The following is a 13,611-nucleotide window of genomic DNA, read 5'->3' on the forward strand; positions in this document are numbered from 1 at the left end:
ATGGGTTTCCTGTCCAATTTCTCCATGCAACAGGCCAAGGAGGTGTTGCAGAAACATCTGGGGAGAAAAAGAAGAAAAAAGAAACTGCAGGCCCCTCGGCTGTCCGAAGATACCATGGGACGTATGGTGGTGCGCAGCATGGGCGGGTTCGCCTTGGGGATGACCATTGCCGCGATCTACGGCGCATTGGTCATTTTTGTCCAGGGTTACAACATCTGGTATTGCCTCGTATCAACGATCAGTCTGGCAGCCGGCCTCGGCTTCGGCATGGCCTTCTCGTACAAAGTGAGGGTGACGGTCTTGCTCGTACTGCCCCAGATGTTCTCGAGTAAGTGCTACCCAAGATCGCCGGCTTCGGGTGTCAAAAATCAATGCCAGGAGAGGCCAAGTCAGGTGGATTCTGACAGATCGGGCTGGGCTATCGCAGGATTTTTTTTAATCCACTGGCTTTTGAGGCCCCCAGAACGGGATCTCTCAGCAGATCACAACTTTACAAAGCTTTGTTTGTTTCTCTTCTCCAGTCTAAAACTGTGTGGGATCGCAACAGGGGGACAGCAAGGAATGGAAATGGGCTGGAGCTGCCTTCCAGAGCCAGGCTTGGACCTGGAGAGGTTATAATGGGCTGAAGTTTCCCTTCTGGCATTTCACAGCCCCTCCACACAGCTCCAGTGTATAGCAAAGCATTTTGCCCTGCCGCTGGCTCTATCTTCTTAAACTACTCTTCCTGGCTAACATTGCAGCTCCTGACACGTGTTCTTCCCATGTAGAGAGAGACTCAGTTTTGTCATTTTCACGTGCCATCCCAGGCACTGCAGGACCTGGGACAGCTCCTAGGGAGAGTAACAAACCAACCCAGTCCAAAGTCCAAGCAGGGTCTGGTGACTGCTAGAATTTGGGCCCTCAAGGGAGGGTAAAAGAGATTTAAAGGAACGGCAACCCTCTGGCTTGGAGAAACGTTCTGGAGTGCCATCAAATGGCCTGGAACATGGCTGCTCCAACAGGGGCGCTTCGGAGAGATGAATTCTTTGAAGCTCAGTCTACTCAGGCAGAACTAAGTGATAGCAGTTTTGTAGCGATAGAGCGAACTATCCCACTGCCGCCTGAAAGAATGGTATAATACATATTGCCTTCATTCTGGCTAAGTGGCACTTTTGTTTAGAAAAAGCAGACAGGGACTGTTCCTTGGGGAGCTGATTTTCAGTACAGGCACCTATCTGAAAATAATTCCTGCAAGGAGGGTGGGAGATCTAGAACATCAGGGCTAGGTTAACACATTCCCTGGGGTGATAGCTTTCTGCCTGTGGGGAATTTTTCAAAGGGAGCATTAAGGAAAAAATGGCTGTAGTCTGAAATCAAAAGTCCTTCCCGGGGACTGTGCCCCATTGTTCTGCTGTAGGCGTGAAGCAGAACTTCACCGGCTCCCAGTTTGTTTCTGGGCCCCATTCAAGGTATTGGGTACTCTTGACCTTTAAAGCCCCATCCAGCTTGGTGCCAGCTGCCTTCGGGGCTACCTTTTCCCATATGAACCTACCCACCACCTCCAGTCATCGTTGGAGGCTCTGCTTCGAGTGCCCCTTCCAGCTGATGTTAGACAGGTGGCAACCCAAAAAAGGGCCTTGCCCCCAAACTTTGAAACTCCCTCCCCAGGGGAGATTCGTCTTTATCCCTCTATCTTTGTCTTCTGCCAGTGAGTGAAGCCTTTTTCGTTTTGCTTGGCATACCCCCAGTAAACCCGTATTGACCCTTCTCCTGGATGTGTGCATATGTATGTCTAAATGTTCTTATTGTATTTATATGTACATTTTAAATGTTATCTTGATGTCTGTTGTTCACAGCCTTGGGGATCCTATTTGGGTGGAAAGGCAGTATAGGTTGGTTTAAAATAAATAAATAAATAAATGGTGACCCTCCATCTGAAAAGCCTGCATTGTTCCCTGTGGATTGGAGAGTGCCATCAAGTCATAGCTGACTTATGGCGACCCCCTGGTGGGGTTTTCATGGCAAGAGACGGACAGAGGAGGTTTGCCATTGCCTACCTTATACATAAAGCTGCCTTATACAGAATCTGACCTTCAGTCCATCAAGTTCTGTATTGTCTACTCAGACGGGCAGCAGCTTTCCAGGGTCTCTTTCACACCACCCACGACCTGAACCTTATATCTGAAGATACCAGAGATGGAGTCGGGTATCTTCTACATGCCAAGCAGAGGCTCTTCCACCGAGCCATGGTCCCTCCCCCCAAACACATGTAGACCAAATCAGATGTTTGGTTCATTCAGGTCAATGAACCAAACATCTGATTTGGGCTACATGTGTTTGGGGGAGGGACCATGGGATCAGAGGTGGCTTGCCATTGCCTGCCTCTGCAACCTTGGTCTTCTTTGGAGGTCTCCCATCCAATTACTATCCAAGGCTGACCCTGTTTAGCTTCTGAGATCTGACAAGATCAGGCTTGCCTGGGCTATCCAGGTCAGGGCATTAGTCCATGCAGCGGACTTTAATGTGCTTGGAGGGGGTATGTGAAACATGCCTCTATGCAACCAGAGAGAGCATTCTGGTGCCAAGCAGCTATCTGAGTGGTCACCATCAGCAGGGGTGGAGGTAGGGTTGCCAAACCTCCAGGTAGTAGCTGGAGATCTCCCAGAATCGCAACTGATCTCCAGGGGACAGAGAACAATTTCCCTGGAGAAAAACAGCTGCCTTGGAAGGTAGACTCTACGGCATTATACTCCACTGAGGCCCCTTCCTGCCCCAAACGCCACCGTCCCCAGGCTCCACCCCCAAAATTTCCAGGAATTTTCCTATTCTGGCAACCCTAGGTGGAGAGGCTAATGGCAAAGGGTGGGAACTTGGCTAAAGTCTTGGCTAAAGACCTTTCCAAGCACAGCCTACCCGTTTCCACCCTAGGCCTTAGGCACATACCTTTCTCTATCCCTTACAGGAGAAAGCAAAACCATGCTGCTACTCCTCGCGTTCGGCCTGGCCATGCAAGGACCCTTTGCAAACATCGTGCGGAACTTCACGCGGGCTGCAGAGACCGTGTCGTGTGGCGCCGAGCTCGCTCTGAACCAGACTGCGGAAATGCTGCAGAGAGCCCGCCAGCCCCTGCTCAGTGAGACATACGAAGCTTTATCACTGCCGACTTTTCGCAATTGCCTTCTAATGTTAGAGTCCTGGCTGGGTTAAAATTGGACCCTGTGGGCTTTTTAATTGCCTTTGACTGTTCATCAGTAGCTTGGTACCCGCAGGGAGCTTGGGGCTGTTTAAAGAGTCTACGGGTTTTGCAGTTTGATTATCACAATCAAACCAGCAGAGCTGAAAGACGGAATGAAACCTGGCAGAGCCGTCCTAGGTTGGAAGTGAGGGGTTGCGCCTAGCTCTCCCCTGTCCGGGTGTGACACTCTAGCCCCTACATCAAATTGGCTCTCTTGTTCTGGTTTATGGGTTAGATCCAGTGGAAGAGATTTCCACCAGCAGAATGGGAGTTTCTCACTTCCCCCTTCTTACTGCAGGCCAGAAGACTCCCCCAAACACTGTTCCGGGGGGGACAGGGGAGAGACACACACACCCCCAACAGCATGTGGGTTAAATCTGCAGTGGACTGAAGGCTTCGCTAAACAATCTGTTAGTGGCGATCAACTGCTGGATCTAACCCTATGACAATATTTCTGATTTTAGCTGCCCTGATTGGGAAGGCAGGAATACAGGAGCTGCTAATACAAAATAAGAAGAGGGAAAGAAGAGGGAAAGGAAGTGATCGCTGTCTTAGAAGACACGCTGAAAGGTCCATGAATGGATCTCGAGCACATTTTGAAATTGTTAAACAGCAGCCATTTTAAAAAGTCTCCCACATGCCACAGCACCGAAAACAGACCTCCTGCGACTTCTGTTTAACCACGAAACCCCTTCCATGGATCCGGTGCTGGGGCCCACACCAGACAGGAAGCCTAAGCCCCTGAATTCTAGATGTGAGCCTGCAGACATGTGATTACTCCATGGGGATCGACAAATACTCTGTATGTGCTCGGTGGCCCCTTGTAAAATTACTATCACTTCCTGTATTCTTAAGTTGGGCTGCGGTACTGAAAACAAGTGCCTAGTCTCTATTAAAACTCTGGTTCCCTTTACCATCTTCCCCATGTTCTGCCCAGCTGCATTACAGAAAATCAAGGCTATCGCCAAGAAGGCCAAAGTGGTTGGTGACCGCGTCCGAAAGCTTTTCCGGGCCGTCATGGACTCGGTGCGGCATGTTGGTAAGCGCTGGGGGTTGGAGGGGTAGAGGAGGGGAGAATGGCGCGATCCAAAGAAATGCCCTCCAAATTGTTGTTGAGTGTATAAAATATAAGCCGCCTGAATTTTTTTCTATTTGTATGTCACGAATCTTTCCTTCCTACAGTTATTCGTATGTCACGAATCTTTCCTTCCTACAGTTATTCGTATGTCACGAATCTTCCTAGTTATTCGTATGTCACAAATCTTTCATTCCTACAGTTATCTTTCTTTTTGCAAAATATTTTGAGGGTGAGAATTCATTTGCTAAATCCAGAGATTTCAGGAACAGCCCCCCCCCCCCGAGGGAACAAAACGGTTCAGGCAGAAATAAAAGCAATGTGGGGAATCCAACCACTTCCAAGTAGCCTTCCTCCAGTAGGGACGGGCTTAGCTGATGGGCTACAGGGGCAGTAACTCTGGGCTCTCTTGCCCACAGCATCGCCCCTCTAGGAGGGGAGGGAGAAGAAGAGCAGTTCCGGCTGCCACTCATGCCTGGCCTGTGTGGGGATTGGCCAGTGGGATTGTAGCTTGTTTGGCCCCAGCTGGCAGTGATTCTGGGGCCCCGTGTTAGATTTTTTCTTGGGGCCTGAGAATCACTAAGACCTCCCCTGTCCACCAGCCTAAAGAGGCTTCCTCCAACCTTAGTAGCACTTCCTCTAGCAGAAGAGCCACTGAAGTTGGAGGGGAAGCTTGTTTTGCTGGAGGAAGGCTTCCTACTTGGCTAGGAAGAGTGGGACGATAGGGGTTGAATCCACCCCAATGGGTTGGATCTCATAGCTCTGCTTTACTCACAGGGACACTTTTCCCTGCTTGCATCAGGGGAAGGCTCCTTGTGCTAGGGAAGATGGTGTCTTTAGCAGAACAGGTCCATGAGATCCAACACATAGTTCGGGTTAAATCGGCGGTGGTGGGATGTGCGTCCCATCTTGGACCAATGCAAGTTGTCGGCTGAGGACATAACAGGGATACGCTCCAAATACTCCATATGCATGTGTCTGTGTGTGTGTGTGTTGCCAAGTTGCCACCAACTTATGGCAACCCCAGCATGGATCTTTCCAAAGAAGTGAAGAGCAGAGGTGGGTTGCCATTGCCTTCCTCCGCAAAGTCTTCCTTGGAGGTCTCCCATCCAAGTACTGACCCTGCTCAGCTTCCGAGATCTATCGAGATCGGGCTATACTATGCTGTTCCATCATGCAGAAGTGGAACCACTGAGATAAATTGCTCCAGCAGAAGTCTAGAAGTCTTCATTTCATTTTAGCATGCACCTCTTACATTGTTAGGAAGAGCCCAGCAGGAATAGACCAAAAGTCCAGAATCCTGTTTCCCCCTGTGACCATATGATTCAAAATAGGCTTAGAAGGATCCATCACATTTTAAGCACTTTGAAGGCGTGGTTAGGGGTGCCATTCCCCTGCCCAGGGCGGGGAATCCTCTGCTCCCACCCTTCCCTCCCCACGTCCACTTACTTGGCTGGTGGTGGGGTGCACTCCCTGGGGCACCCCCGGGCAGCACAACGCACCCCCAGGTGACACAGTATGCTCCCGCACCCACAGTGGCCCAAATTGCACCCTGCAGTGCTCTGCAGCGCAATGGTTTTGGGCTGAATTGTGCCCGTCGGTGAGTGCAGGGAGCACCCTTTGACCTGCGGGGCCACCCTTTGACCCATGTGATGATGTCACCTCCCAGAAGTGATGTCATCACACAAGCCAGGAGGGTATGCATGCACACGCACAGAATGCACAGACACAACAAGGTAAGTGCCGGGCCCCCAATGTCCCACCAGGGGAGACCTAGCAACCCTACGTGGGATCCCTCCCCACACCTCTCCTGCCTCTCCATCCTCCCCAAACCCCCCTTGCCCTTCCTACCTGCCATCCCTCCCCAGACCCCTCCTGCCTCTCAGCCTTCCCCAGACCCTCTTTGCTCCCCTACCTGCCAGCCGTCTCCAGACCCCTTCTGCCTCGCAGCTCTCCCCAGATCCCTCCTGCATCTCCGCCCTCCCCAGACCCCCCTTACCCTCCCTACCCCCCCTCCCCCCAGCCCCTCCCCAGACCCCCTTGCCCCCCTACCTGCCAACTCTCCCCACACCCCTCCTGCCTCTCAGCCCTTCCTAGACTGCCCCCCCCCCGGCCAGCCCTCCCCAGCCCCAGCTCTCTAGAGCTCATTGTATTTATTTGCACAACGGGCTTTGTTTCTAGTGCTACCATAAAGTTGGTTAGTCTTAAAGGTGCTACTGGACTCTTTACTATTTTACTCGTCTGGGACATTCAAGGTGATTGCTTCTGACCTGGCGCTGTGCCTCCTTCCTCTTCCTGCCCTGCAGCCCACTGCCTCCGGAACGTATGGTACTGGCTGGTAAACCTGGGTGAGGTCTGCAACCAGGAGCTGGGCACCCCCTACCGCAAGTGCGTCCGCCTCTTCGACAACGCCAAGGATGAATGCGAACGGGCCATCCCCTTCCTTTACTTGCTCTGCTACATTGTGGTTCTCTTCAAGCCCCTCTGTGGCCTGGCAAACAGTGAGAATGACCCTTGACCCCTCTTTGATGGCTATGTGTGACCTCTGACCTCTGCTGTTGGCCATGACCCTAACCATAACCCTAACTATGACCCTCTGACCCATCAATTACTGGGGGGGAGGTTTAAATCATTGCCCCTTCCCACAATTCCTCCCAGTTTGATAATATTATCCTTACCTGCAGCGAAAAATGGGGCTCTTGGTAGCTCTGTAGTCCACAGAGGCCACAGGGTGTACCTGGGACAGGAAGGGGTGTTGCCCTTTTAATTGTCTTTTTTTCCTTCCCGCAGTCCTTCTCGTCTTCTGTATCATCCCCCAGTATATCGTGCCATTCTTGCGCCGCAACGTTGGAGCTCGTGAGTGCTCTGGGATCCTTTCGGCCCTTGCCCTTGAGTCGGAGAATCTTGGTGTGGTTTGGGAGGGAATGCGGAGGCTCAATCATATCTAGGCAGGGGTCATTTCGTAGAAAAATGCTGGAGGAACTCATTAGCATAACTCATTAGCATAACTCATTAGCATATGTCACGCCTCATGCCATCACCGGGCATGTGTCATTAGTATAACTGATTTGCCTATGCCACACCCCCTGACATCACCTATTCTGGCTGTTTTGGACCCAATCCTGGCCATTCAGGGCGGAAATTGGGCCCAAAATGTCAAAAAGGGGCTGAAACTGGCCCCAAAGGGGCCCAAAATGGTCAGGATTGGGCCACTGCTGAGCGGGAGAGTGATCCACCACCCATCAGAGGCCCGATCCAGGCCGTTTTGGCCCCAATCCAGGATGAAACAGGCCCAAAATGGCCGAAAGTCAGGTGGGCAGAGCCTGACATGTGACCTCTTTGAGGAACTGCTGGAACTGCGTTCCTGTGCGTTCCCCCTCAAAATGAGCCCTGAATCTAGGAATGAGCAAACAAGAAAAATAATCCTGGCTTCCTCTAAATGGAAATGAGGACACAGCCCATTCCCTTGCTGGACCAGACCAAAATCTGTCAAATCTCTGGATCCTGTTTCCAGTTGCAGCCACCCAAATGGTTGAGGGAAACCCACAAGTTGGTGTGCAAGCAAGAGCCCTCCCAGTTTATATATCTCAGGCATCTGGTACTTGGAAGTACACTGTCTCTGAAAATAATACTAACAGCAACAACAACAACAACTGCGGCTATATACCACTCTTCTAGACAGATTAGTGCCTCACCCAGAGCGGTGAACAAGTTAGTGTTATTTATTATCCCCACAATACAGCTGGGGGCTGAGAGGAGCAGCTGACCCAAGGCCACCTACTGAGCTCATAGCAGGTTCTATTGGGTTTTCACGGCAAATAGGATCAATAGGATTATCCTCCATGAATGGGTTTATTTTCATGGGTCCGTTGAGCCCAGAATTCAGTTTTCAAATGCCAATGAGAGGTATGCCTTTCGAAAGCTCACCAGGTTGGTCCCCAGCATCCAGTGTCCACAGGTAAACTGCCTCTGTACATGGAGTTTCCATCTTACTCTAAAAACGCCTGGCCAAATGAATGCTCTAATCTTTTTTCAAGGGCATCGCCCATCTTGTAGTCCCAACACTTCGACACTCTGAAACACAAAGACTGAGAGCCAGGCTACAAGTGACGAATTACCCTTTCCTGGCAAGTGAACAGACTCATGTGTATTCCTCCACTTGATCAAGTGGCGTGCAAGTGAATGGCAAGTGAACAGGGAGGAATACACATGAGTCTGTTCCCTTGCCAGGCAAGTGTCATTCATCACTTGTAGCTTGGCTCTATGTTGGGAGCACTGCCCCACTGCCACCTTGATTTTCATGCTCTCCTCCAACCCCAGCCATCTCCAATGTGCTCAACCGCATCCGGCAAGAGTTCGAATTCAACATCACCACTGTACACCATTACGATGTCACTATCAACGCCAGCAAGAGCCTCTCCCAGGTTGCCTTCGACATCATGGAAGATGTGTCAATGCGGCTGCAGCCGGTGCAGGAGGCCGTGGGGCTTTTTGGCTACATGTCCACCTTGGTCATTCTTTATATCTATGTCAAGTAAGTCAACGGGCAAGGGGAGTAAAGTGCCAAGGCCCGTTTCTTTCGGCAGCATCTGTTCACTGGGGGACCATCCCGACCTTTCATTATGTTTCGCAGAAGTCAGGGAGTATCTCAATCCACTTTGTTCGGTCATTAGGGAATTTTTGTGCCAGAAATGTATAACAGAAAGCATTAAACAACCAACCCGGGTAAAACTAGGCCAATCTGTGATAAAATTACGGACAAAAATTGGGATGGCGGTGAACCTGCAGTCCACGCACAAACCAAGCCAAATCAAAAAAGATTGAAGAGCAAACACAGAAATAAAAATCAAATCCACTCTTCAAAATCAATACTCTCTAAACAAGTTAAACATCCTTTAGTAAACAAACAACCGATCTATAATCTGCAGAACGTTCCCTTTGCAAGCCGTAAAAGACCAGTTAACTGTCAAAGACCAAACATGATTATTTGGACTTCAACCTTTTCTGGTTTTGGCCCAGCCTGCAATAAAACCTTTTTAATCCGGCAATAGGTTTGCATTTTTTTAAAAAAAATGGCATTGAGCAACTGAAAAAGCAAAACAAAAACCTATGCAGAACAGGTGGGATACAGGCCATGGAATCAAAACAAAGATATTTAAACAGCCAACGAAAAGGTGAGTTGAAACTCAGTTCAAAACCGGGGCAAAACTAGAGCATTTTCATCTGGCGTCCAAAGGCATAACAACACATTACTTTTTTCCTGGGTCCATCGACTGGACATGTGAGTTCTGGGCCCTGACCTTACTTTCTGGCACATGTGGGTCTGATTTGGGTTGGGACCATGGCGCGTAAGGACAGGGGGATTAAACCTTCCCTCTAGCACCATTTTCCTGACCTGAAATGGTTCTGGGGAGACACTATTTACCAGGGCTTTTTTTCTGGGAAAAGAGGTGGTGGAACTCAGTGGGTTGCCAGCACAGGGGGCAACTCTTGGCAGGAAGTGGTGCCCCTGGTACCACATGTGCACGTGCAAAGTGTGCGCACGCTCCCAGGACTGCACAATGATGTCACTTTGGGTCAGCTGGAACAAGAGGGGGAGTTTTTAAAAGTTTAAATCACCCTCAGTGAAAGCGGTCACATGGCTGGTGGCCCCGCCCCCTGATCTCCAGACAGAGGGGAGTTTAGATTGCCCTCCGCACGGTGTGGAGGGCAATCTAAACTCTCCTCTGTCTGGAGATCAGGGGGCGGGGCCACCAGCCATGTGATCATTTTCAATAGGTGCTGGAACTCCGTTCCACCACGTTCCAGCTGAAAAAAGCCCTGCTATTTACCCTTTTAGGTGTTCTGTATGTACAGATTGGCGTATCCCCCAGGGGCCATTTCAGATCACAAAAAATGGCTCAGAGCAGGGGGAATCATTAGGCCCCATCTCCTCACATCCCATAATTAGGGCTGCCAGCCTCCAGGTAGCAGCTGGAGATCTCCCGGAATTCCAACTGATCTCCTGGCCCTAGAGATCAGTTTCTCTGGAGAAAATGGCTGCTTTGGAGGGTGGACTCTATGGCATTATACCCCACTAAGGCCCCTCCCCTCCCCAAACCCCGCCTTCTCCAGGCTCCACCCACTCCACGCCCAAATTCTCCAGGAATTTCCCAAACAGGAGCTGGCAACCATAGCCCTGACACATATTGAGCGTGTACTAGGATTCAGTCCCTATCGTGGAACTCACAATATCTGAGACCAACACAAATCTTGCTCAATCCGCCTGAAAAAGTTTTGAAACGTGGTTTGCTACGTGGTTCTTGCAACTGGCGAATGCTCAAAATATCGAAATAATGCTATTTGGTCTTAGTAATTTTTTTTTAAAGAAGTATTACAAGACTTCTTTTTTTAAAATCCTGCCTTAGTTGCAATGAGCAGGCCTCATTAACTGGAATTGTACTTACATGTAAGACCCGATGAATTGCAACAGCAATTACTTGTGAGTAAGCATCGTTGGCTGCAATAGCACTTACTTAAAAGACCGATGGATTGCAATTGCAATTACTTGTGAATAAAGGTAAAGGTAGTCTCCTGGGCAAGCACCGAGTTATTGCTGACGTTTTCTTGGCAGATTTTTGTCAGGGGGTGGTTTGCTATTGCCTTCCTCAGTCAGCTACACTTTACCCCTTGCAAGTAAGCACGGTGAAATATGATGATAAATAAAGCAGTTGGAATAGTGTAAGTTAGGCAAGCAATATATGTTTGATCACGCCGATCCAGGGAAGACCAGGGGAAAACATAATGTGCTGGTCTGATTGTGGCCTAACTCTGATCACCTCCCTCCCAAAGGATCTTGGGAATTGTGTCACTCTGAATTTCCTCCTCTGGAACGGCTTTTACTCTTCTGCTCCCAGTTCACCATGGACAGATCCCAAATTCAGCTGTGTCGAGTAGCATCTTAAAGGTCTAAACAAAAATTATGTCCGCACCAGGTGTCGTGCATTAGGACTTTACTTCCTTGGAAGTAGGGCTTTTTTTCAGCAGGAACGCAGTGGAACGGAGTTCCGGAACCTCTTGAAAATGGTCACTTGGCGCAGAGGGCAATCTAAACTCCCCTCTGTCTGGAGAGCAGGGGGCGGGGCCACCGGCCATGTGACCATTTTCGCCACGGGCAATTTAAAAAACTCCCCCCTTGTTCCAGCTGACCCAAAGTGACATCATTGTGCGGTCCTGAGTTCCACCACCTCTTTCCCCAGAAAAAAAGCCCTGCTTAGAAGTGTACATCAATAGGCTCGGCTAAATATCCAGCAGGAAAAACACTGCCAAGAAAGACTGGTTTAAAACGAAATCCGGTCAAAAGAGAAATCTGACCCTGCCAACCAGCAAGAGCTGAGCAGAATAAACAGCTGATGTAATGCATATCCGATTTAACACATATATCAAAATATTTCGCTCTTTGTCTCTTGCAGTTTGTTGCCCCAGATTTTGAAGGCAATAAAATATGTTGGAGGGGAGGGAATTAACCTTTTTCATTTGAGTTACCGGAGCAGCCATTCTACAGCAGGGATGAGTTAAGGGTTTTTGATGCCCTAGGAAAATGGCTTGGTTCTCCCCCCCCCCCGCATGCTGCAGAGAAGCCCCCCAATTCCTTTTGCCTGCACTTGTCCCATGTATGCAGTTTGCCTTGGCAACTCCACCTCCGATCCCACACCTGGTGGATGGGAAAGGCTTCATCCACTGCATGGGTGCCTCAGCATGGCACTGCCCGATGCTGCTGCTTGCTGCAGCCCTGGCCAATTGCACAATGCTGCAGGTGGACTGGCTTGACGCCCCCCTTCAGCCAGGGGGCAGAGCAGCACCCTAGATGGTTGCATGGGTACACCTGGTTGACAGGCCAGCTCTGTTCTAATGTCTCTAGACATTAAATCTCTGATTGGAGAATGGATGCATTTTCCTTCTAGCGTGCGTTCATGTCACTGTGCGCACATGAGCACTAAGTCGCCCTTTGGTGCGCAGCCATTTGTATTGCACCCTGCAGCTGCCAAACATGTCATGAAGACAATTCCGTTTCTTTCTAGTTGCTCTTTAACCTGAATAACTTAAACCCTCTTGGCTTTTAAATCAATGGTGGAGAGGCTATTGTACTGCAATCATTCCAATCTTCCAAGAATGTTTTCATTTAGCCCCGCTTTCCCCCTGCATCGTGTTGTCAGGAACGTGCCACTTTTGATACTTTGATACGGCGTTGACAGGCTGCGCTCTGCAGTGCCCGTCGCGTTTGAAAAGATTTTCATTTGAAAGCCGCCCAAACTGTCATGAGCCGCCCCGAAGATGCAATGAATCAAAAGGCAGGATAAAAATCTTTTCAGGAAATAAATGCACCAAGAAAGCATGCAGCCGAGAGAGCGGAGCCTTCCGCAATATACAACAGCAGGCAAAATGGAGGGGGGTGGTCCTTGAGATGAGTGTTGAAGAGTTACTCAAAAAAACACCCTTGTTCTCGGGTCATTTCGTAGAAAAAGAGCTGGAGGAACGCATTAGCATAACTCATTAGCATATGCCACGCCCCTTGCCAGAACTGGAAGTGTGTCATTAGCATAACTGATGTGCACATGCCACACCCCCGGACATCACCTATCCTGGCTGTTTTGGACCCAATCCTGGCCATTCAGGGCCGAAATTGGGCCCAAAATGGCAAAAAGGTGCTGAAAATGGCCAAAAAGGGGCCCAAAATGTTCAGGATCAGGCCGCTGCTGAGTGGGAGAGTAATTCACCACCCGTCAGAGGCCCGATCTGGGCCATTTCGGCCCCAATCCAGTATGAAACAGGCCCAAAATGGCCGAGAGTCAGGTGGGCGGGGCCACCTGTCATGTGACCTCTTTGGGGAACTGCCGGAACTGTGTTCCGGCGCGTTCCCCCTCAAAATGAGCCCTGCTTGTTCTCAATCTTGGCTCCTGAAAATTCAGTGGGCTCATCTGTCTCCAACAGAGCTCTGCTCTACCGGAAGTGTTACTTGCACGAAGACAGCTTTGACAACATCTACATCACAGAACAGTTCCTGGAAATGGATGCCATGCGGAGACAGCACCACAGACCCACTGTCCTGCCGTTATCTGCGAAGGAGAGCGCAAAATACATCCGTCCAGGTAGGACAGGTTGGGGCAGTGGATCCTGGCCTCTTTCGAAATCCATAGTGAAGTAGCGATTCGTGTTTTGGACCTGGAGAGCCAGGTTCAAATCCCCACCCTGGTATGAAAGCTCGGGGCGGGGGCGCTGTAGCTCACTCCTAGGCATGGGTAGGTAAAGGATCACAAATGTGCACCTGACACCCTGGGCAGCA

At 50.0% G+C, this 13,611-nt stretch overlaps 1 protein-coding gene across 1 annotated transcript in view; it reads left to right on the forward strand.

The window, feature by feature from the left end:
• Positions 1–13,611, forward strand: part of DCST2 (DC-STAMP domain containing 2) — a 36,427-nt gene continuing 22,816 nt past the window's right edge. The window contains exons 1-7 of the mRNA XM_054973270.1: positions 1–328; positions 2,942–3,112; positions 4,152–4,253; positions 6,596–6,790; positions 7,080–7,145; positions 8,610–8,823; positions 13,260–13,417. Coding sequence (XP_054829245.1) covers positions 1–328; positions 2,942–3,112; positions 4,152–4,253; positions 6,596–6,790; positions 7,080–7,145; positions 8,610–8,823; positions 13,260–13,417 — 1,234 coding nt within the window. The remainder of the gene's footprint in view (positions 329–2,941; positions 3,113–4,151; positions 4,254–6,595; positions 6,791–7,079; positions 7,146–8,609; positions 8,824–13,259; positions 13,418–13,611) is intronic.

This window comes from Eublepharis macularius, chromosome 1 (genome assembly GCF_028583425.1).
Source record: "Eublepharis macularius isolate TG4126 chromosome 1, MPM_Emac_v1.0, whole genome shotgun sequence".
NCBI classification, from domain to species: domain Eukaryota; kingdom Metazoa; phylum Chordata; class Lepidosauria; order Squamata; family Eublepharidae; genus Eublepharis; species Eublepharis macularius.